The sequence below is a fragment of the Coregonus clupeaformis genome, chromosome 3 (assembly GCF_020615455.1).
Source record: "Coregonus clupeaformis isolate EN_2021a chromosome 3, ASM2061545v1, whole genome shotgun sequence".
Lineage (NCBI taxonomy): Eukaryota > Metazoa > Chordata > Actinopteri > Salmoniformes > Salmonidae > Coregonus > Coregonus clupeaformis.
Genome location: NC_059194.1, coordinates 43369807 through 43394101, shown reverse-complemented (window position 1 = coordinate 43394101; position 24295 = coordinate 43369807). Strand labels below are relative to the sequence as shown.

Below are 24295 nucleotides of genomic sequence, written 5' to 3'. Positions count from 1 at the left end.
CATTACACCAATCCAATTTTTTTGGATCTGTACACACTAAACAGTCTCTGTGCTGAGCCCAATTATCTCCTGGGTGGAAAAGTGGGGCTCAGTGCCCTAGGATGCCAGCAGGGGGATCCATGGAGCAGAAATCATCCCTCCTCCTCCTCAGCGCTCCCCAACTCTCCTATTCCCCAAATCCCAAATATCTGGGTCAGCATGCTTAATGACTTACGCGTCCTCTCCTCGCTGGGCTTGGCAGGAATCTCCTCCACGCACTCCGCAGGAAACCAGCCCACCTGGCCCCGGGCACTGCCTTCCCAGAACCCCCCCTCTCCAATGCTCAGAACTGGAGCGAGGGGAGGGGGAGTTTGGTGAGAGAGAGAGAATCATTATACACAGCACATGTCCTGTAGTAAATGTCACTTGCGGATCGCATGGTACCTGTGTTTAAAGAGCTCGCCAGCTTGTTATCCTAAAAAACGGAAATTAATTACCTCTGGTTTGTTCAGCCATTCCAATGAATGCTGCTGCTACTCTCTGTTTATTATCTATGCATAGTCACTTTAACTCTACCTACATGTACATATTACCTCAATTACCTCGACTAACCTGTGCCCCCGCACATTGACTCTGTACCGGTACCCCCTGTATATAGCCTCGCTACTGTTATTTTACTGCTGCTCTTTTTTACTTATCTATTTTTTTACTTAACACTTTTTTTTTTTTTAACTGCATTGTTGGTTAAGGGCTTGTAAGTAAGCATTTCACTGTAAGGTCTACACCTGTTGTATTCGGCGCATGTGACAAATACAATTTGATTTGATTTGTTTTGAATGGGGTTTTGGGATAAACGCCAAAATAAGGTCTGAGGTTAACACAGGCTTAGGAGATCTTATACGTTTTGTTCTATGAGATAATATTAGCTAGTTAACATTACCTTTAAGAATTATGAAGCCTTTATGTGCTTGTTTTGAATACATAAATGCCCCCCCCCAATATGCTTTGGCCAACAAGCCATCGTGGAGTTACTACTTAGAAAAAGACGCCATTATTATTGCTCTCTATTAGTTTATTTCTCAAGGACCACATGCACAACATGTTGCACCAGATTGAGCTAATTTCCATCTGTGTCACAAATGTATCCAGTGGTAGAGCAGTGTTAAGCGTAATACAATTGTATTTGTATGTTCTTTCCTTAACACTCCCAAATGTCTCACCTTTAACCCTGTCGTTCTTGTAGAGTGTGATCTCTCCCTCGGCCTGTGGATGGTAGGCGTGGACCACCACAAAGTGCCTCCCTGGCACGGCACTGTACATCTTCCTCCGCTGGACCACCACCTCCACATTACCACTGGAGGGTGGGGACAGAGAGGTTGGAAGGAGGGAAGAGAGGAGAGGAGATGGAAGAGGGGGTGAGAGAGAAGAGGATATAGGACAGAAGAGGTAGATAGAGGAGTGCATAATAGTACATGCCACATTTGACAGAGTACCACAGTATACAGAGTATATATTATAAACTCTTAAGTTACACCGCTGTCCTTAACAGAACCAGGAGTGAGGAGAGTGGTACAGGAAGTGTCTGATTTATGGAGCTTGTAAATGGGGCAGGATGGAAGCTGGCCCACATACAGTATTGCTGATCCCTGCAGTGTCCTCTGGGTAGGGAGGAGAGGACACTGGGTTCACACAAGCAGAAAGACATCCCAACACAGGGAAGAGAGAGAGAGACTGTCCTTACCTTTCTGAGACGCAATTGATACATTTCCTACAGAAAGTCTCAGATCTTTCTTCTTCTTATTTTTTTGCGAGAGTACCCGCCACCACCCCGCCAGCATAACCAAAGGAGAAGAACAAGCACACATATACAGTGGGGAAAAAAAGTATTTAGTCAGCCACCAATTGTGCAAGTTCTCCCACTTAAAAAGATGAGAGAGGCCTGTAATTTTCATCATAGGTACACGTCAACTATGACAGACAAATTGAGAAAGAAGAATCCAGAAAATCACATTGTAGGATTTTTTATGAATTTATTTGCAAATTATGGTGGAAAATAAGTATTTGGTCACCTACAAACAAGCAAGATTTCTGGCTCTCACAGACCTGTAACTTCTTTAAGAGGCTCCTCTGTCCTCCACTCGTTACCTGTATTAATGGCACCTGTTTGAACTTGTTATCAGTATAAAAGACACCTGTCCACAACCTCAAACAGTCACACTCCAAACACCACTATAGCCAAGACCAAAGAGCTGTCAAAGGACACCAGAAACAAAATTGTAGACCTGCACCAGGCTGGAAAGACTGAATCTGCAATAGGTAAGCAGCTTGGTTTGAAGAAATCAACTGTGGGAGCAATTATTAGGAAATGGAAGGCATACAAGACCACTGATAATCTCCCTCGATCTGGGGCTCCACGCAAGATCTCACCCCGTGGGGTCAAAATGATCACAAGAACGATGAGCAAAAATCCCAGAACCACACAGGGGGACCTAGTGAATGACCTGCAGAGAGCTGGGACCAAAGTAACAAAGCCTACCATCAGTAACACACTACGCCTACAGGGACTCAAATCCTGCAGTGCAAGACGTGTCCCCCCTGCTTAAGCCAGTACATGTCCAGGCCCGTCTGAAGTTTGCTAGAGTGCATTTGGATGATCCAGAAGAGGATTGGGAGAATGTCATATGGTCAGATGAAACCAAAATATAACTTTTTGGTAAAAACTCAACTCGTCGTGTTTGGAGGACAAAGAATGCTGAGTTGCATCCAAAGAACACCATACCTACTGTGAAGCATGGGGGTGGAAACATCATGCTTTGGGGCTGTTTTTCTGCAAAGGGACCAGGACGACTGATCCGTGTAAAGGAAAGAATGAATGGGGCCATGTATCGTGAGATTTTGAGTGAAAACCTCCTTCCATCAGCAAGGGCATTGAAGATGAAACGTGGCTGGGTCTTTCAGCATGACAATGATCCCAAACACACCGCCCGGGCAACGAAGGAGTGGCTTCGTAAGAAGCATTTCAAGGTCCTGGAGTGGCCTAGCCAGTCTCCAGATCTCAACCCCATAGAAAATCTTTGGAGGGAGTTGAAAGTCCGTGTTGCCCAGCGACAGCCCCAAAACATCACTGCTCTAGAGGAGATCTGCATGGAGGAATGGGCCAAAATACCAGCAACAGTGTGTGAAAACCTTGTGAAGACTTACAGAAAACGTTTGACCTGTGTCATTGCCAACAAAGGGTATATAACAAAGTATTGAGACACTTTTGTTATTGACCAAATACTTATTTTCCACCATAATTTGCAAATAAATTCATTAGAAATCCTACAATGTGATTTTCTGGATTTTCTTTTCTCATTTTGTCTGTCATAGTTGACATGTACCTATGATGAAAATTACAGGCCTCTCTCATCTTTTTAAGTGGGAGAACTTGCACAATTGGTGGCTGACTAAATACTTTTTTTCCCCACTGTACATCTGCTTGAGTACAACTACAGATGAAACCACACGTTTACTACACTACTGAGATGGACCTAATGTTGTGTATCCATTGGTGTCTGGGTTGATCTGTTGGATATTTGTATTGGAGCTCCACTTGGTGGTAAGCCCCAGCAACAGCACCATGGTAAGTATTCAAACACAGCCATGCAGAGAGAAAGAGATAGTGAGAGGGTGGGATAGAATGAGAGTGATTGTGAGAGAGAGAGAGAGAGAGAGAGAGAGAGAGAGAGAGAGAGAGAGAGAGAGAGAGAGAGAGAGAGAGAGAGAGAGGGAGAGAAATAGGGAGGAGGCATTTAGGAGGAGTGGGAGGGGGGGAGAGAGAGAAGGTAAGTGGGTCACCGTCCTAAACACCACTCCTCTCCTAAACCCTGAGCCTATGGAGATCTAGCCCCATTCCAGATCTATACACACACACAAACACACACACATCTTTATTTTCTAAAGCAAAAAAGTCAGAGGAGAGAGGGAAAGGGAGAAGAGATAGAGGTGAGAGGATGGATGGAAAGATAGAGGGTTAACAAAAGGGGAGAGGAGAGGGAGAAGAGAAGTGAGGGAGGGAGTTGCTGAAAAAGGGGGAAAAGGTAGGATGGAGGGAGTGGGCAGAGGACAGAATAAAGGCGTCCGCATGCTTCCCAGCCGAACCAGTTTGGTAGAGTTCGTGCATATATTATGACGACATTTAGTGATGTTTTCATTAGTTTTGGACTTTGTTGATTTTTTTTTCCCGGCTGTTCGGGCACACAACATTTTTGCAGGAGGCAAGCCGAAGTTCGGAGCCGAAGTCTACGCCCCTTCGTCGGTGATTGGTCAACAGTAGGGATTCTTCAATAAAGTCTTTGTTGTCATTCAACGATAGACAACTAGTTTTCATGAGAAAAAAAAAACATTTGAAAAATACTGCACCAAACAGCTTAGTTAGATTGCGTGACTAAGATCTCTTTGGCAAAAACGTTAAAATTAATGACAGATTTCTTGAGTTATCTTTGTTTAATTCTGACTATTTTGAGGAACCGTATACTTGCTACAGCGTCTCAAAATGGACAAACAGTACTATTGCTGCTTTTTTCTCGTTTTTCAATCCAAGGTCTTTTAAGGGAGTATTGGAGCACAGTTGTTCGGTTTGTCTAGCTGATGCCTTAAGGCAGGGTTCTTCAATTCCAGTCCTGGAGGGCCAAAACACCTCTGTTTTTCCTCCTCTCCTTCTAATCAGGGGCTAATTCAGACCTGGGACACCAGGTGAGTGCAATTAACTACCAGGTAGAAATAAAAAACAGAAGTGTTTCGGCCCTCCAGGACCGGAATTGAAGAACCCTGCCTTAAGGGGTAAATGGAGGTGGAGGATGAACTGAGAGCGGAAAGGAGAGTATGATGGAATGAGTGGTAAGAGGGAAGAAATAGGAGGGAAAGGCTGATGGATGGAAGGAGAAGGGATTGAAGGAGATGAAGAAGTGGAGAGGACAAGAGGCAAGATGGACATGGGATTGGGAAGGATTTGGAGGGGAGGATGGAGATGAAGTGAAACTCCAATGTCCAACCCATCCTGGGTTGCAGTGTTAAACATCCATAGGAAAATGACATGGCTGTCAACATGTCATGGCAAATTACACACTTATTCCCTCATTCGACATTTCGCTTTCCCTTGTTTTCTCTCCTCCCTATATCCCCCTCTCTCCCATTGTTTCTCTTTGTCAAGCTCTTAATTGTTCTCTCTCTCTCTCTCTCTCTCTCTCTCTCTCTCTCTCTCTCTCTCTCTCTCTCTCTCTCTCTCTCTCTCTCTCTCTCTCTCTCGCTCTCTCCTTCCCAGTGACGGACAGAATGTGTGGATGAAAGACAGTGCCATATGTCTGTATTAATCTGTCAAGGAGGACAGGGAGCATGGCGTCTTAATCAGTACTGTGCAGATCTAAGGTTATGTCACCAGCAATATAAAGCCTTCAGTGTCTAATCCGCAGGGCGCATGCACGCACACACACACATACAGCCACACACATATGTACATACGCATGCATGCGTGTGTGTGGTGTGTGGGTAAAGTGTGTGCCTACATGTGTCTGTCTCTGCTGATTCTCCTCCTACTGACCTCGGTTGTCTGTGCTGCTGTGTCTGTACATGTGTCTGCGGGAGCGGCCTGCGGGCCTCCTCTCCCAGCCGGTTGAGGGACGGGGACCGACTCCGGGGGACCACCCCGACGCTGGTACTGCGGCACCCCTGGCCAATGGTCCTCACAGTGCCATTGGGGTTCCCCTGCATCTGCTGGAGCAGCTGTGGAGAGAGGCTACGGTGGGAAGTGGAGGTGGGGGGTCCAACCCCTCCGTGTTGGGGTCCGTGATGCTGGGGGGGTACCTGGGGCTGGGGCCAGTCTTGGGGGGGCCCCTGGCTCACCGTGAGGTTGTTGTCACTGTTGGAGCGCAGCAGGACCCGGGGGGCCGCCAGGGAGCTACCGCTGCTGCTGTTAGGGGGAGGGGCCCGACGCCGCTTGGAGTATTCCGGGGCCTCGTGGAAAGGCACTGGGTATGAGGGAGAGAAAGAAAGAGAAAGAGAGAGGGCCATTCATTGATTATCTGATAAACCAGTTCTGCCTGACCCTTACAAATAGGTGTCTGTGTCTGATGAGCCATTTCACTCTCTGTTCATGTCTTAGAGAGCTAGACTTTGTGGTGGAGAGACATGTGAGGAACAGAGTAGCACTCCTCCCTTTCCTTTCCTTCACATCTACTGATCTGGGACTAGCCTACCTGATAGGTAGAGAATGAAATGGAGAGCACTCCAAGAGATAACCTTCAATAATACATTTATTGCCCTGCGATTTTACTCACATTCGCACAAGCACACATGCAAGCATGTTCGTACTTACGCACTTACTTACTTAATAACACGCACACGGGACACACGGACACAGAATATCAATCACTACCTGTAGGGTGATGTGTCTGATTGATTTTCTTGATGGGAATCAGTCAATAACTATTTTCTTCCCCAAAGGTGTCCATCTATCCCTTATTGTAAAACAGTTGAAACACGCTTGCATGTACGTACACACACACACACACGATGGCCCTGGCTGGCCCTCTCATAGACATCCAAGTCATTATGATCCCAACATGATGATGATTATTATTGCACCGAAGTACAGCTGAGCTCCTCTGCCCCACCAGCAATGGTGTGATTGAACCATAATGGAGGGCCACGCTTATTTCCCAGTGGAGTTTCAGCATTAGAGTATAATATCACACTGACAAGCGTGCAACTGCAGCACTTTTGGCTCCACTCGCAAATAGAGCAGTGGAGGAAGTAGCAGGAAGGAGCCTGCAGTCGCACCAAAGACCCAACAACGCTTTCAATGTGAGAAGGTGATCAACAATAGAGATAGCATTAGCATTTGTTGTTAAACTTTGACTTACTGTAGTAGACTGGATGCTAGCATTATGATCACGGTGGCTAAGTGTCTTATAGGCATTCTATGCTAATAGCTACAGTACAGCTAGCCACAGGTTAGCCTAGCCTATAGTGCTAAAAGCCCTCACTTAGCCCTAGCCTCATCTAAGAGGGTTTCAATACATCATTGTCTGTGTCAGTGACAAAGTCCTAGACCATTTTCCCATCACATCACTTTCTCTCTCCTTCACCAGTGCGTAGAGATGAAGAGCGGCACTAATTGCTAATGAGCTAACATGCTAAGGTGCTGGCAGCTCTTCTGCCGATTAGGGGCTGGTGTTTGTGTGTGAGATATGAAGCAGCCTTTGATTGAGCGCACTGGACTAGACAACATGCGTTTCACACACACTGTGGGGGTTGATACGCACACCTGAGAGAGTGTGTGTGTGTTTGAGAGAGAGAGCAAGAGAGTATGTGCCAGCCAGGCTTTTGGCTTTAGCAGAGACTGGAGCCATCTTAATACACCTTCACGCTACCTAACAATAACCACTATCAAAATCACAACCACAGCCTGATCAATTCTAACTCAACCTCAACCAGGCCCACACTGCTTTACACACCACCTGACCACAACCACATCCTGTTTAATCACGAACACATACCCTGACCACAACCACACTTGAAGTAACACTTCACCATAAGAGTGTATACCCTGACCACAACCACACTCCCTGACCACAACCAGGACCACACTGCTATCTAACCACACCCCCAATGTTAACAAACCACATTCCAAACACTTACAGTAAACCATAAGAATGCCCAGCTGTTGTGTGGGGCATGAAGACAGTATCCTCGTGTGTGGGAGGATGCTGAATATGCTTGGTGTCACTGACATGATTACATTACACACAAAGGCTATGAATACACCTAAATCAAGACAAATAAAACACTACATTTTCTAAAAGAGATATTCAAATAGTAAAAACAATAATAAAATAACAGTGGATATGAGAGACTAATGCATTAAAATAAATAAACATAAATAAGATATATAATATGGGATAAAATAAATAAAACCGATATTATGACTAAAAACACCTTAAGTAAGGCTAAAAAGGTGTCTTAAGATCTTTTTTTAAAATGTCTACCGTTTCTGAGGCCCTCCGATCCTCCGGCAGGCTGTTCCAAAGGACAGAACCATAGTGGTTGAAGGTAGCCTCACCAAACGTTTTGGTTGTGACCTTTGGAACAACTAAAAGGCCAATGCCTAGCACAACTGAGGTGCACTGGATGTAAGAAAAGGGGGATACCTAGTCAGTTGTACAACTGAATGCATTCAACTGAAATGTGTCTTCCGCATATAACCCAACCCCTCTGAATCAGAGAGGTGTGTGGGGGGGGTTGCCTTAATTGAAATCATCGGTGCCCGGGGAACAGTGGGTTAGCTGCCTTGCTCAGGGGCAGAACTACAGATTTTTACCTTGTCAGCTCTGGGATTCAATCAAGGAACCTTTCAGTTACGGGCCAATGCTCCTAACTGCCAGGCAGCATGGAGTTCAAACTTTTCGACTCCTTTGATTGGTTCTATTGTACTGGGCAAACTAAATTTAAGTACTTGAAAGTATTTGCCATAGTTTGACCCAGGACTGACACTCTGACATACATGCAAGTATGCAGACATGTGCGTGTGCACATGCACACACATACACACACACACACACACACACACACACACACACACACACACACAGCTCTTAATTGTGCTCTCAATTGTGGCATGTAATAAGCACACATCAAATCTACCCTGGCAATACAAGGTAACGGTAGCTCCAACAATAACAGGCACAGGGGAAATATCTACCCCGGCAATAACAAGGTACGAGTAGCTCCACCGAGCTACACTACTCTCACGAATAAACAATCACCCACAAGGACAAGGGGGGCAGAGGGAACCCTTAAAAATAAAACAATTATAATAATAGGAACCAGGTGTGTGTAATTGACAAGACAAGACAAATGGAATGATGAGATATGGAGCAGCAGTGGCTAGAAGGCTGGTGACGACGAACACCGAAGCCTGCCCGAACAAGGAGGGGAGGCAGCCTCGGCGGAAGTCGTGACAGTTAGTCGAGGTAATTGAGGTAATATGTACATGTGGGTAGAGTTAAAGTGACTATGCATAGATAATAAACAGAGTAGCAGCAGCATAAAAGAGGGGGTGCAAATAGTCCGGGTAGCCATGATTAGCTGTTCAGGACTCTTATGGCTTTGGAGTAGAAGCTGTTAAGAAGACTTTTGGACCTAGACTTGGCGCTCCGGTACTGCTTGCCGTGTGGTAGCAGAGAGAACAGTCTATGACTAGGGAGGTGTTTAGTCCAAGGGTCCTTAGCTCAGTGATGTGCTTTGAGGGCACATTCCTCTGTAGGAATAGTGAACCAAGGGAAAGAAGTGTCTTATATAAGAGAGGAAAGCAATCAGTGTGATCTATATAATTCACTGCTGCTCTCTAATACTAAGAGAACAAAGGTCAAAGGGCAATGAGTGATCAGCTCTGGTCAGTGTCTTGCAACCAAGGGATTTTACTGTAGCCTACCAATGAACTTTGAAATAAAACAAAAAATGCAGTACTCATAGATCCATTTTGAGTACATCTCATTAAGAAATAGCCTGCCAGATGGAAGTAAAGGGTTAAGGGACCAACTGTTTTCACACACAGACAGATGGATCCATAATGCACCAGGCAGAGCCGTTTTGGTGACGTAAGTCATCCACTCATTTTGGTGGGTGTGTTTTCTTCCCCGTGGACCAGGGTAACGACAGATACACCGTGTGTCCTCTCGCTGGCTATAATCAACACACAGTAGTTGATTGGTGAAGGAGACTATAAATACCTTTTGTAGAAGACTGAATCATAACAATTTTTTTTGGAAACCACTCTAATGCGTGCCAACGTTTAATCTATGACAGAACCTATAATTTATCCTACATGTTAAAGAACCTCTAACCTAAAAAGAACTACACATGTAAAACCATATACTTTTATAAGTACTGCTAGTTTAAATCAGGATGACAATTGCATGCATGAATCCACAACGCACAGACCTAGCTATATTCCTCACATTCAAAAAAGACCGAAATGTAGAATTACTTTCTGGAGCAGATGAAATTATTGAAAGTGTGCCACACAGGGATAAAAATACCCCCTGAGAAAGTTGAAAGTGAACGCGCAGTAGCGAAGGAAGACAATGACGTCTAATTATGAGTCAAAAGCAAATAAAACTTGGACCCAGACGCGTAAAGGTGATAGACCTACCTTCCTTTTTTAAGGCATTGAGAAAAGACTTCATTTTCACCCCTTTCTATGTTACTCCAATGTTCACAATTTCTGCATAATCAGACTTTCACTGTGGTCACTGAAAAATGTAGCGGCAGGTACCATGGACAGCGACCGATGGAGCTTAGCGCGCGGGAAATCGGGTGCCAGATCGCAACGCACATGATCCCGCCTGGCAGACGTGCGAAAGCACTCTCTCTCTCTCTCTCTCTCTCTCTCTCTCTCTCTCTCTCTCTCTCTCTCTCTCTCTCTCTCTCTCAGGATCATGCGTACACGTTCTACTGTGTGGAAGACTAGTTGGACATGTAAGGATTTTAAGGTGAACTTGACATAATGTTTCATTGACTGATGTTGTTAATTCATTAAAACATAATTCCATATGATTTCAATCATTTTCTGACTGCACTCCTTTTGATTTGAACGAAACCTTTCATACATATTTGCCCATGGTGCAAGTAGCCAGAAAGTTACCTGAATGACAAAACATTCAGGAGATAGAGGTGCTCAAAGTTGACCCATTTTGCATACCTCATCCTACCATGAGACATCCATGTTTTCGTCACTGAAAAAGATAAGCGGTTGAGTTTGATATAATCTGAAAGCTTACAAACAGGGTTGTCAAACTATTCTGTGATTTCTTGAAAAAAAGGCTTGAATTTGTTTAGCTTGTTGTAGCTTAGACTCTATTTTACATAATCTGAAGTGTTTGTGTTGTGCCAGTCATCGGTTGAGACAAAGTATCCTCTCGAATACATGGTGGGTGTCATTTCAATCATAGAAATAGAATTCATAGAATGGACCTATCCCTTCAGACCCCTGCAATTTAGCGAGTACACCATTAACATTTAAATTGAATTGAAACTTCCAATTACTACCAGAAAGATGGCTGCCAGTCCACCCACTGTCAAATGTCAACTTGAATGGGAATGTCTGAATTATCCCTTTAAAACAAAAATATCAAAAACAACTTTCTATCACTGGATTCAAACATGCAACTTTTGGAACCAGAGGCAGATGCTTACTGGATGTCTATGAGTATCTGCTAGCATGCTTGTGCAACTACATTTAACTTCTGTCATACTGGACACAGAGACATAAACATGTAATCCACCAGTGCATCTGACTCTGGGGAAGTGGATAAAGGGCTTCATTGCCAAAATCCCAAAGTAGATAGATATTTGGTTTTAATGCAGACTGAATCCAGCTTCACGGAGATATGAGCTGACGAAGGTTAGCCTACCATGAGTTTTATAGCGCTTTCAAGGCAACTGGGAACTGAAAAATACGAGGTCAAATCATGACGTCAGTGACCTTTAGGTTGGAAAGTTGTAGATCTAGAAAGAGGCCTGAGTTCCCGAGTTGGAATTCTGAGTTGGATGACCATTCAAAACGATTGTTCCCAGTCGGAGCTCGTTTCTTTCAGAGTTCCCAGTTATCTTGAACGCACTGAAGTCTGAATTTCTGAGCTCCCAATTCCGAGTTCCAAGTTGTTTTGAATGCTCAGAGGGAGACGGCAGGGTATTCCCTTTGAGTCAGGAACCAAAACTCCTCCGTAGTGACCCGTGAATGCGTTGTCTGCAGCATTCGGTCACGTGACAGCTCAATCAGCTGTTCGATTTTACTTATCGGCAGGTCAACTGAGCCAGGATCACAGTCAACCGGATTGGAAAGTAGGTCCCAAAGTGCTCTTCCAAGTGTTGGACCTGAGCAGTCATCACTTGTTTGGGACACTTACTGATGCTGTAGTCTGTTGTTTTTTTTTGTTCATTCATTGTGAATGACAACAGTTCCTCTCTCAACGCGAAAAATATTTCCAACACTCCTCCTCGATAACCACCAAGCCTTGGTGTGAAATAGAACATTGACATGCTCTGATCCCATATCTCCACGTAGTTTTTGGGAATGTGGTTTGATGTAGTTTACAATCAAAGTTACCTGCTGCATTTTATATCCGAGTTCCGGCTCAGCTCTTTTGCCACCAGTTGCTCTCAGTGTATCATATACTGTAATGCGTCCATATGACAGAGGGAGACACATTCATAACTAGAGTGCAGAGGGCTGCCCGCTGTCCCACCATGGATGGAGCCCCATCTGTGCAAAAGCCCACCATTCGATCCCATATGGAATCTGTTTTTCGTCAATATAGCCACGCAGCAGACTGAACATCCCCTATGCCATTTCATCCTCGGGAATCGCATCCCCCGACATGTATAGCGAACAGCCCGACATGTAGAGCGAACAAAAGTCAATGCATGGGCATCTCGGCCCTCACAGCTAACGTCCATTTGGAGAGCATAAGCTGGGGAGTTTTTTAGTCCTTCAGTCAGTTTCCTCTTGATTGCTAGCAATAGCATAAATGATTTGTTTAACAGTGTTATCTGACAAAGGTATTGATGTGTTTCTGTGCCTCTGACTCCCCACAGATTGTTTTCACCATATCAATTGTAATAGCAAAGTCTCTGCAATAGTGTGTGATTTCATAACATAGCAGGCCTTGCCATTCACCATGGGAATGATTCAAGTGTAACGGTCAGGTGCAGCCTTTTCCCATGATCTAAGGGCGCTGTCTGGTTGAATTTGATCTTTTAGATTTGAATTACAATGCTTTTGAGATACAAAGACGATATTATAATATATATTATTTAGTATACAGTGAGGTAAAAAAGTATTTGATCCCCTGCTGATTTTGTACGTTTGCCCACTGACAAAGACATGATCAGTCTATAATTGTAATGGTAGGTTTATTTGAACAGTGAGAGACAGAATAACAACAAAAAATCCAGAAAAATGCCAAAAATGTCAAAAATGTTATACATTTATTTGCATTTTAATGAGGGAAATAAGTATTTGACCCCTCTGCAAAACATGACTTAGTACTTGGTGGCAAAACCCTTGTTGGCAATCACAGAGGTCAGACGTTTCATGTAGTTGGCCACCAGGTTTGCACACATCTCAGGAGGGATTTTGTCCCACTCTTCTTTGCAGATCTTCTCCAAGTCATTAAGGTTTCGAGGCTGACGTTTGGCAACTCAAACCTTCAGCTCCCTCCAAAGATTGTCTATGGGATTAAGGTCTGGAGACTGGCTAGGCCACTCCAGGACCTTAATGTGCTTCTTCTTGAGCCACTCCTTTGTTGCCTTGGCCATGTGTTTTGGGTCATTGTCATGCTGGAATAACCATTCACGACCCATTTTCAATGCCCTGGCTGAGGGAAGGAGGTTCTCACCCAAGATTTGACGGTACATGGCCCCGTCCATCGTCCCTTTGATGCTGTGAAGTTGTCCTGTCCCCTTAGCAAAAAAACACCCTCAAAGCATAATGTTTCCACCTCCATGTTTGACGGTGGGGGATGGTGTTCTTGGGGTCATAGGCAGCATTCCTCCTCCTCCAAACTACAATCTTGTCCCTGACATCCTTGGAGAGCTCTTTGGTCTTGGCCATGGTGGAGAGTTTGGAATCTGAATGATTGATTGCTTCTGTGGACAGGTGTCTTTTATACAGGTAACAAGCTGAGATTAGGAGCACTCCCTTTGTGCTCCTAATCGCAGCTCGTTACCTGTATAAAAGACACCTGGGAGCCAGAAATCTTTCTGATTGAGAGGGGGTCAAATACTTATTTCCCTCATTAAAATGCAAATCAATTTATAACATTTTTGACATGCGTTTTTCTGTATTTTTTTGTTGTTATTCTGTCTCTCACTGTTCAAATAAACCTACCATTAAAATTATAGACTGATAATTTCTTTGTCAGTGGGCAAATGTACAAAATCAGCAGGGGATCAAATACTTTTTTTCCCCTCACTGTATACTGTATATATTTTTATTTTTATTTTTCAGGATTTTGTCAATTCTCCCAAGTCCCCTACTTAAGGAACCACTGGATTAGGCTATTATAACAGTTAACATCCAGTCAAATGCACTCCAACAATTAGTAATGCCATTTAGATGTAAAAATAATAATAATCACTGAGTGAACATACACATGATTTCTGAGGAACCCATCTTCCCATAGAATACGCTAACAGCTGTATGGGAAACAAATCCTTAGTGTTGCTAAGCAACTCAAGCGGGATGTCTCTCTTCGTAGAATATCAAGCTTTGTTGAGGGCATCAATGAAATTCCTAACTGCAGGCCTTGTCTGTTGTTGATGCTCCAATGTAAGCTACTACAAAACGTATTTTGTTTGTACTGTGAAATGAAAACCTTCTGTCATAAGCAATACAAAAAACAATACCATACATTTTTGGCAGATTTCATTCACACAGGCAGTGCTGCTGGCAACACACCATAATGTGATATATATCCACATACTGTACTCTGACTACCTGTTTTCGGGCCCCTAATGCCTTATTGCTTTAGTAACCCAAATATAGGCCTATCGCAGAAGCACTGCAGTTATTTCCTTTTCACATAAGTATATATTTTTGTATATATTTTTTTCTTCAGGATTTTGGAAATTCTCCTGCGACTGCATTTTCATATCAGGCAACCCCACATGAGTATGCAGGCGAGTGAATAAACACACATGAGCGCACACACACACACACACAAACACACACACACACACGTATATCTTTCACTTCACTAAGTCTGACTTCCACTGAGCCCTTCTGCCAGGCACCCCTGACCTTTTTGCTAAACTCATGTCCTGCCATATTTTATATCTGTGTGTGCTCTGTTGTGTGTGTATGTCTCTTTCCATCATTACTGGCAATCATCCTCTGTGAGCTCAGGGTTAGCTGTAGCCAGCTAAGTGTGTGTGTGTGTGTGTGTCTTTGTGTGTATGTGTGTGCATGAGTTTAGTACGCACATTTCACCAGTGGTGTAAAGTACTTAAAAAAAAATACTTTAAAGTACTACTTAAGTAGTTTTGGGGGTATTTGTACTTTACTATTTATATTTTTGACTACTTTTACTTTAACCTTTTATTTATTTAACCTTTATTTTGACTGGGAAGACATAGAGACCTATAGTAGGTATCTTTTCCAAAGGTGCCCTGTATAATACTGTACAATATAAAAATACACACTATACACAAAAAATAATATACAAAAAATAATATACAGAAAATAGCCCTATTTGGTAAAAGACCAAGTCCATATTATGGCAAGAACAGCTCAAATAAGCAAAGAGAAATGACAGTCCATCATTACATTAAGACATGAAGGTAAGTCAATCCGGAATATGTGAAGAACTTTTAACGTTTCTTCAAGTGCAGTCGCAAAAACCATCAAGCGCTATGATGAGACTGAGGACCGCCACAGGAATGGAAGACCCAGAGTTACCTCTGCTGCAGAGGATAAGTTCACTAGAGTTACCAGCCTCAGAAATTGCATCCCAAATAAGTTATTCACAGAGTTCAAGTAACAGACACATCTCAACATCAACTGTTCAGAGGAGACTGCGTGAATCATGCCTTCATGGTCGAATTGCTGCAAAGAAACCACTACTAAAGGACACCAATAATAAGAAGAGACTTGCTTGGGCCAAGAAACATGAGCAATGGACATTTGACCGGTGGAAATCTGTCCTTTGGTCTGGAGTCCAAATTGATGATTTGTGGTTCCAACCGCTGTGTCTTTGTGAGACGCAGTGTAGGTGAACGGATGTTCTCCGCATGTGTAGTTCCCACCGTGAAGCATGGAGGAGGAGGTGTGATGGTGTGGGGGTGCTTTGCTGGTGACACTGTCTGTGAATTATTTAGAATTCAAGGCACACTTAACCAGAATGGCTACCACAGCATTCTGCATTTTCAACAGGACAATGACCCAATACACCTCCAGGCTGTGTAAGGACTATTTGGCCAAGAAGGAGAGTGATGGAGTGCTGCATTAGATGACCTGGCCTCCGCAATCCCCCGACCTCAACTCAATTGAGATGGTTTGGGATGAGTTGGACTGCAGAGTGAAGGAAAAGCAGCCAACAAGTGCTCAGCAAATGTGGGAACTCCTTCAAGACTGTTGGAAAAGCATTCCAGGTGAAGCTGGTTGAGAGAATGCCAAGAGTGTGCAAAGCTGTCATCAAGGCAAAGGGTGGCTACTTTGAAGAATCTCAAATATTAAATATATTTTGATTTGTTTAACACTTTTTTGGTTACTACATGATTCCATATGTGTTATTTCACAATGTAGAAAATAGTAAAAATTAAGAAAAACCCTGGAATGAGTAGGTGTGTCCAAACATTTGACTGGTACTGTGTGTGTGTGTGTGTGTGTGTGTGTGTGTGTGTGTGTGTATATATACAGTGGGGAAAAAAAGTATTTAGTCAGCCACCAATTGTGCAAGTTCTCCCACTTAAAAAGATGAGAGAGGCCTGTAATTTTCATCATAGGTACACGTCAACTATGACAGACAAATTGAGAAAAAAAAATCCTGAAAATCACATTGTAGGATTTTTTATGAATTTATTTGCAAATTATGGTGGAAAATAAGTATTTGGTCACCTACAAACAAGCAAGATTTCTGGCTCTCACAGACCTGTAACTTCTTCTTTAAGAGGCTCCTCTGTCCTCCACTCGTTACCTCTATTAATGTCACCTGTTTGAATTTGTTATCAGTATAAAAGACACCTGTCCACAACCTCAAACAGTCACACTCCAAACCCCACTATGGCCAAGACCAAAGAGCTGTCAAAGGACATCAGAAACAAAATTGTAGACCTGCACCAGGCTGGGAAGACTGAATCTGCAATAGGTAAGCAGCTTGGTTTGAAGAAATCAACTGTGGGAGCAATTATTAGGAAATGGAAGACATACAAGACCACTGATAATCTCCCTCGATCTGGGGCTCCACGCAAGATCTCACCCCGTGGGGTCAAAATGATCACAAGAACGGTGAGCAAAAATCCCAGAACCACACGGGGGCCCTAGTGAATGACCTGCAGAGAGCTGGGACCAAAGTAACAAAGCCTACCATCAGTAACACACTACGCCGCCAGGGACTCAAATTCTGCAGTGCCAGACGTGTCCCCCTGCTTAAGCCAGTACATGTCCAGGCCCGTCTGAAGTTTGCTAGAGTGCATTTGGATGATCCAGAAGAGGATTGGGAGAATGTCATATGGTCAGATGAAACCAAAATAGAACTTTTTGGTAAAAACTCAACTCGTCGTGTTTGGAGGACAAAGAATGCTGAGTTGCATCCAAAGAACACCATACCTACTGTGAAGCATGGGGGTGGAAACATCATGCTTTGGGGCTGTTTTTTCTGCAACGGGACCAGGACGACTGATCCGTGTAAAGGAAAGAATGAATGGGGCCATGTATCGTGAGATTTTGAGTGAAAACCTCCTTCCATCAGCAAGGGCATTGAAGATGAAACGTGGCTGGGTCTTTCAGCATGACAATGATCCCAAACACACCGCCCGGGCAACGAAGGAGTGGCTTCGTAAGAAGCATTTAAAGGTCCTGGAGTGGCCTAGCCAGTCTCCAGATCTCAACCCCATAGAAAATCTTTGGAGGGAGTTGAAAGTCCGTGTTGCCCATCGACAGCCCCAAAACATCACTGCTCTAGAGGAGATCTGCATGGAGGAATGGGCCAAAATACCAGCAACAGTGTGTGAAAACCTTGTGAAGACTTACAGAAAACTTTTGACCTGTGTCATTGCCAACAAAGGGTATATAACAAAGTATTGAGAAACGTTTGTTATTGACCAAATACTTATTTTCCACCATAATTTGCAAATAAATTCATTGAAATCCTACAATGTGATTTTCTGGAAAAAAATTCTCATTTTGTCTGTCATAGTTGATGTGTACCTATGATGAAAATTACAGGCCTCTCTCATCTTTTCAAGTTGGAGAACTTGCACAATTGGTGGCTGACTAAATACTTTTTTTTCCCCACTGTATATATATATATATATATATATATATATATATATATATATATATATATATATAACACAGTGGGGAGAACAAGTATTTGATACACTGCCGGTTTTGCAGGTTTTCCTACTTACAAAGCATGTAGAGGTCTGTAATTTTTATCATAGGTACACTTCAACTGTGATAGACGAAATCTAAAACAAAAATCCAGAAAATCACATTGTATGATTTTTAAGTAATTAATTTGCATTTTATTGCATGACATAAGTATTTGATCACCTACCAACCAGTAAGAGTTCCGGCTCTCACAGACCTGTTATTTTTTCTTTAAGAAGCCCTCCTGTTCTCCACTCATTACCTGTATTAACTGCACCTGTTTGAACTCGTTACGTGTATAAAAGACACCTGTCCACACACTCAATCAAACAGACTCCAACCTCTCTACAATGGCCAAGACCAGAGAGCTGTGTAAGGACATCAGGGATAAAATTGTAGACCTGCACAAGGCTGGGATGGGCTACAGGACAATAGGCAAGCAGCTTGGTGAGAAGGCAACAACTGTTGGCGCAATTATTAGAAAATGGAAGAAGTTCAAGATGACGGTCAATCACCCTCGGTCTGGGGCTCCAGGCAAGATCTCACCTCGTGGGGCATCAATGTTCATGAGGAAGGTGAGGGATCAGCCCAGAACTACACAGCAGGACCTGGTCAATGACCTGAAGAGAGCTGGGACCACAGTCTCAAAGAAAACCATTAGTAGCACACTACGCCGTCATGGATTAAAATCCTGCAGCGCACGCAAGGTCCCCCTGCTCAAGCCAGCGCATGTCCAGGCCCGTCTGAAGTTTGCCAATGACCATCTGGTGTTAGGCCTACTGCTGCTAGGTAGCTCTCTCTCTGCTCTCCCCCTCCCCTCTGTCTGTCCTTGATTGCAGGAGTGAAGTCTGGTGTGCGGGAGTCAGGGTTCCAGCTGCAGCTCATTCACCATAATCACCTCAGCCTTTAAGACCCGGTCAAACTTTCCACTCATCGTCAGATCATAGTCAAGACAACCATATATTTGGAACCTGACTCCTGCCTCCGCTTCACTCCTGCCACCACCATCCTGCTCTCCACTATCGGGCCTCTCCTTTGGACTCACCACGGACACTAGGACATTACGGTACCACACCTGCCCTGACCTGGATCTGTACCCTCCCTGTAACCTGGACTTGCTCTTCCCCATTTATTGGAAACCTGGACTATTGAACATTATAATAAACCTGTTAAAACTTCTCTGGCTTGGTGTACTTGTCTGCATTTGGGTTCTATCCAGTTAAATCATAACATCTGGATGATCCAGAGAAGGAATGGGAGAAGGTAATGTGGTCTGATGAGACAAAAATAGAGCTTTTTGGTCTAAACTCCACTCGCCGTGTTTGGAGGAAGAAGAAGGATGAGTACAACCCCAAGAACACCATCCCAACCGTGAATACATGGAGGTGGAAACATCATTCTTTGGGGATGCTTTTCTGCAAAGGGGACAGGACGACTGCACCGTATTGAGGGGAGGATGGATGGGGCCATGTATCGCGAGATCTTGGCCAACAACCTCCTTCCCTCAGTAAGAGCATTGAAGATGGGTCGTGGCTGGGTCTTCCAGCATGACAACGACCCGAAACACACAGCCAGGGCAACTAAGGAGTGGCTCCGTAAGAAGCATCTCAAGGTCCTGGAGTGGCCTAGCCAGTCTCCAGACCTGAACCCAATAGAAAATCCCCGGAGTACTAGCTGCCACCGTTGTATGTTTCTATGTTCGTTTGCTTTTGTCTGATTGTTGTACACCTGTGGTTAGTTAGCGTTGATTATGTGTCCTATAAGTTCTCGTTTTGTTAGTCATGTGTTGTGTGTTATTGCGCTTCTGTTTGGTGTTCTGTGCTACGTGTTTCCCTCCGTTGTCTAGGAGAGGGTTTTTCGCACATGTTAGTGCGCCTTTTGTTTGACGCCTGTGTGCGCCTTTATTTTGCCTCCGGGCTTGTTGAGCTCGTGTACTACGTGAATATTTCACTAAAGTCTTTTGGACTTAGTTTCTGCGTCCTGCGCTTGATTCCTGCACCACACCCACCTACAGCACCCCTGACAGAATAACACACCTTATAAATGGAATCAGCAGGAGCAACAGCCGCACCTGAGTCGCTGGAGGAGCATGTCCGCGGCCAGGATGACCAGATCAGACAACTGGGGACCGCTCTACAGGATGTCATCAACACCCTGCACCGATGGGAGTCCAGAGGGGTACCCACACCTCCACCTACCTTGCCACCACCATCGGTCGGTCCACCAGTCCCAGGTCCGGAACCCAGTGGGATTCGGCTCTCGCTCCGAGGGCGTATGACGGCACAGCTGCCGGGTGTCAGGGGTTCCTCCTGCAGGTGGAGCTCTACCTGGCCACTGTACACCCGGTGCCCTCGGGACACGAGACGTTTCCGCCCTCATCTCCTGTCTCACGGGCAAGGCGTTGGAATGGGCCAACGCCGAGTGGGAGGAGGATAGACGCCACCACCATCTCCTACGCGGAGTTCTCCCGTCGCTTCAAGGCCGTGTTCGACCATCCACCTGAGGGCAAAGCGGCGGGGAGCGTCTGTTCTACCTTAGACAGGGGAGGAGGAGCGCACAGGCGTTCGCACTGGAGTTCCGGACTCTAGCGGCAGACGCAGGGTGGAATGAACGGGCCCTCATCGATTATTTCTCGATGTAGCCTACGGGAGGACGTTCAACGTGAGTTGGCCTGCAGGGACACCAATTTCACCTTCGACCAGTTGGTCGACATGTCCATCCGTCTGGACACCCTGCTGGCCACCCGTGGAGCGTCCCAGTGGGGTCCGTCCATTCCACCCTCCAGCACCTCCGAGCCGAGCCCTATGGAGCTCGGGGTGCTGGGCGCTAGAGAAAGGAGGAGAAGGAGCCCGAGGGGGCCTGTCCCCTGCACCAATTGCGGTCGTGGAGGGCACACTGCGGCCAGGTGCTGGGGAGGGTCTCCAGGAGGAGGAGACAACAGGCCACGCACTGAGGAGCATTCCCAGGTGAGTAGACGCCCCACTTACCCAGAGCTCTCTGTTGCGCACTTTTGTATACCTGTTCGTTTTCCACAGGTTGCACCTCATTCCCAGCATAAGGCGCTAGTAGAGTCAGGCGCAGCTGGGAATTTTGTTGATCGGAAGTTTTGTTTAGATTTAGGGATTCCCCTCCTGCCTGTTGACAAGCCTTTTCCCGTTCATGCTTTAGATAGCCGCCCGTTGGGGTCGGGGTTGATTAGGGAAATCACAGCGCCACTTAGGATGTGTGCGCAAGGGGGTCATGAGGAGACTATACAGCTATATCTGATCGACTCTCCTGCGTACCCGGTGGTGCTGGGAATTCCCTGGTTAAGTACCCATAACCCTGCCATTTCGTGGCAACAGAGAGTTCTCAATGGGTGGTCTGCTCAGTGTGAGGGGCGATGTCTGGGTGTTTCCGTGGGGGCGACTTCGGTGGAAAGTCCAAACCAAGTGCCCGCATTGCACATTCCGCCTGAATATGGGGATTTGGCTATTGTGTTTAGTAAAGCTAGGGCGACGCAGTTGCCTCCTCCGAACAGGGGGATTGTGCGATAGACCTCCAGGCAGGAGCAGCGCTCCCACGGAGCCACGTGTATCCTTTGTCTCAAGAGGAGAGAAAAGCTATGGAGACTTACATAGCCGAATCTTTGAGACAGGGATACATATGGCCCTCCACTTCTCCTGCGTCCTCGAGCTTCTTTTTTGTGAAGAAAAAAGATGGAGGGTTGCGCCCGTGCATTGATTACCGTGGTCTCAATCAGATTACTGTGAAATACAGTTATCCACTCCCTCTGATTGCGACCATGACGGAGTCATTGCACGGCGCGCGGTTTTTCACAAAACTGGTTCTCAGGAGCGCGTATAACTTGGTGCGCATTAGGGAGGGCGACGAATGGAAAACAGCGTTTAGTACCACCTCGGGTCATTACGAGTATCTCGTCATGCCATACGGGTTGATGAATGCTCCGTCAGTCTTCCAATCCTTCGTGGATGAGATTTTCCGGGATATGCAGGGGCAAGGGGTGGTCGTGTACATAGATGACATTCTAGTGTACTCGTCTACCCGAGTCGAGCATGTAGCCCTGGTGCGTCGTGTATTGAGGAGGCTGTTGGAGCACGACCTGTATGTCAAGGCAGAGAAATGTCTGTTTTCCAGGAGTCGGTCTCCTTTTTGGGTTATCGGTTGTCCGCGTCGGGGGTGAAAATGGAGGTGGACCGTGTGTCAGCCGTGCGTAATTGGCAAACCCCAACCACTGTCAAAGAGGTGCAGCAGTTCTTGGGCTTTGTGAATTACTACCGGAGGTTTATCCGGGGTTTTGGACAGGTGGCAGCTCCCATTACGTCCCTTCTGAAAGGGGGTCCGGTGCGCCTGCAGTGGTCAGCTGAGGCGGACAGGGCTTTTGGGAGACTGAAGGACCTGTTTACGTCGGCTCCGGTGCTGGCGCATCCGGATCCCGCCTTACCCTTTCAGGTCGAGGTGGACGAGTCTGAGGCCGGTGTAGGGGCCGTACTCTCTCAACGGTCCGGCACGCCACCTAAACTCCGCCCCTGTGCTTTTTACTCTAAAAAGCTCAGCCCGGCGGAGCGAAATTATGACGTCGGGGACAGGGAGCTGTTAGCTGTAGTTCAGGCCCTTAAGGTGTGGAGGCATTGGCTTGAGGGGGCTCAACACCCTTTCCTCATTTTGACTGACCATCGGAACCTGGAGTACATCCGGGCAGCTAGGAGACTGAACCCTCGCCAGGCTCGGTGGAACATGTTTCTAACCCGGTTTGTATTTAAAATCACATACATCCCTGGGTCCCAGAACGGTAAGGCAGACGCCCTGTCCCGGCGGTATGACACAGAGGAGAGGTCCATTGAGCCCACTTCCATACTGCCAGAGTCTTGTCTAGTGGCACCGGTAGTGTGGAAGGTCGATGCTGAAATCGAGCGGGCGTTGCGTACCGACCCTAGCCCTCCACAGTGTCCGGTGGGTCGGACGTACGTTCCTCTCGAGGTTCGGGATCGACTTATTTATTGGGCTCACACGTCACCCTCCTCTGGACATCCAGGTATTGGCCGGACAGTGCACTGCCTTAGCGCTAAGTACTGGTGGCCAACGTTAGCCAGGGATGTGAGGGTTTATGTCTCCTCCTGTTCGGTGTGCGCCCAGTGTAAGGCGCCCAGACATCTGCCCAGGGGTAAGTTACAACCCCTGCCCGTTCCACAACGTCCCTGGTCTCACCTCTCGGTGGACTTTGTTACAGACCTTCCCCCCTCTCAGGGGAATACCACCATACTGGTCGTTGTGGATCGGTTCTCTAAAGCCTGTCGTCTTCTCCCAATGCCAGGTCTTCCCACTGCCTTGCAGACCGCTGAGGCACTATTCACCCACGTCTTCCGGCATTACGGGGTACCCGAGGATATAGTGTCTGATCGAGGTCCCCAGTTCACCTCCCGAGTCTGGAGAGCGTTCATGGAGCGCCTGGGGGTCTCGGTGAGCCATACCTCGGGGTACCATCCGGAGAGTAATGGGCAGGTAGAACGTGTAAACCAGGATGTGGGTAGGTTTCTGAGGTCGTATTGCCAGGGCCGGCCGGAGGAGTGGGTGAGGTATATTCCCTGGGCAGAGATGGCCCAGAATTCTCTTCGCCACTCCTCCACCAACCTAACCCCTTTCCAATGTGTGTTAGGTTACCAGCCGGTTCTGGCACCGTGGCATCAGAGCCAGATCGAGGCCCCTGCGGTGGATGAGTGGGTAAGGCGCTCGGAGGAGACGTGGAACGCTGCACATGTCCATCTGCAGCGGGCCATCCGTCGACAAAAAGCGAGCGCCGATCTCCACCGCAGTGAGGGGCCGGTGTACGCACCTGGAGATCGAGTCTGGCTCTCGACCAGAAAACTACCCCTCCGCCTGCCCTGCCGGAAGCTGGGTCGGCGGTTTGTAGGGCCCTTTAAAGTCCTGAGGAGATTGAACGAGGTGTGTTACAGGTTACTACTACCTATTGAGTATAAGAATATTAACCCCTCGTTCCATGTGTCTCTTCTCAGGCCGGTGGTAGCTGGTCCACTCCAGGAAGGTGAGATAGCAGAGACTCCTCCGCCCCCATTGGACATCGAGGGGGCTCCGGCGTACACAGTTCGGTCCATTTTGGATTCGAGACGTCGGATGGGGGGTCTCCAATATCTCGTGGAGTGGGAGGGGTACGGCCCGGAGGAGCGG

General features: G+C 46.2%; 1 protein-coding gene across 1 annotated transcript in view; it reads right to left on the bottom strand.

Moving 5' to 3' along the window:
• The window catches only part of LOC121580062 (SH3 and multiple ankyrin repeat domains protein 2-like), a 169831-nt gene that overhangs the window by 89131 nt on the left and 56405 nt on the right, over positions 1-24295 (bottom strand). Inside the window, exons 10-12 of the mRNA XM_045208952.1 lie at positions 5558-5984; positions 1200-1333; positions 215-328 (exon numbers count right to left, since the gene is read on the bottom strand). Coding sequence (XP_045064887.1) covers positions 215-328; positions 1200-1333; positions 5558-5984 — 675 coding nt within the window. The remainder of the gene's footprint in view (positions 1-214; positions 329-1199; positions 1334-5557; positions 5985-24295) is intronic.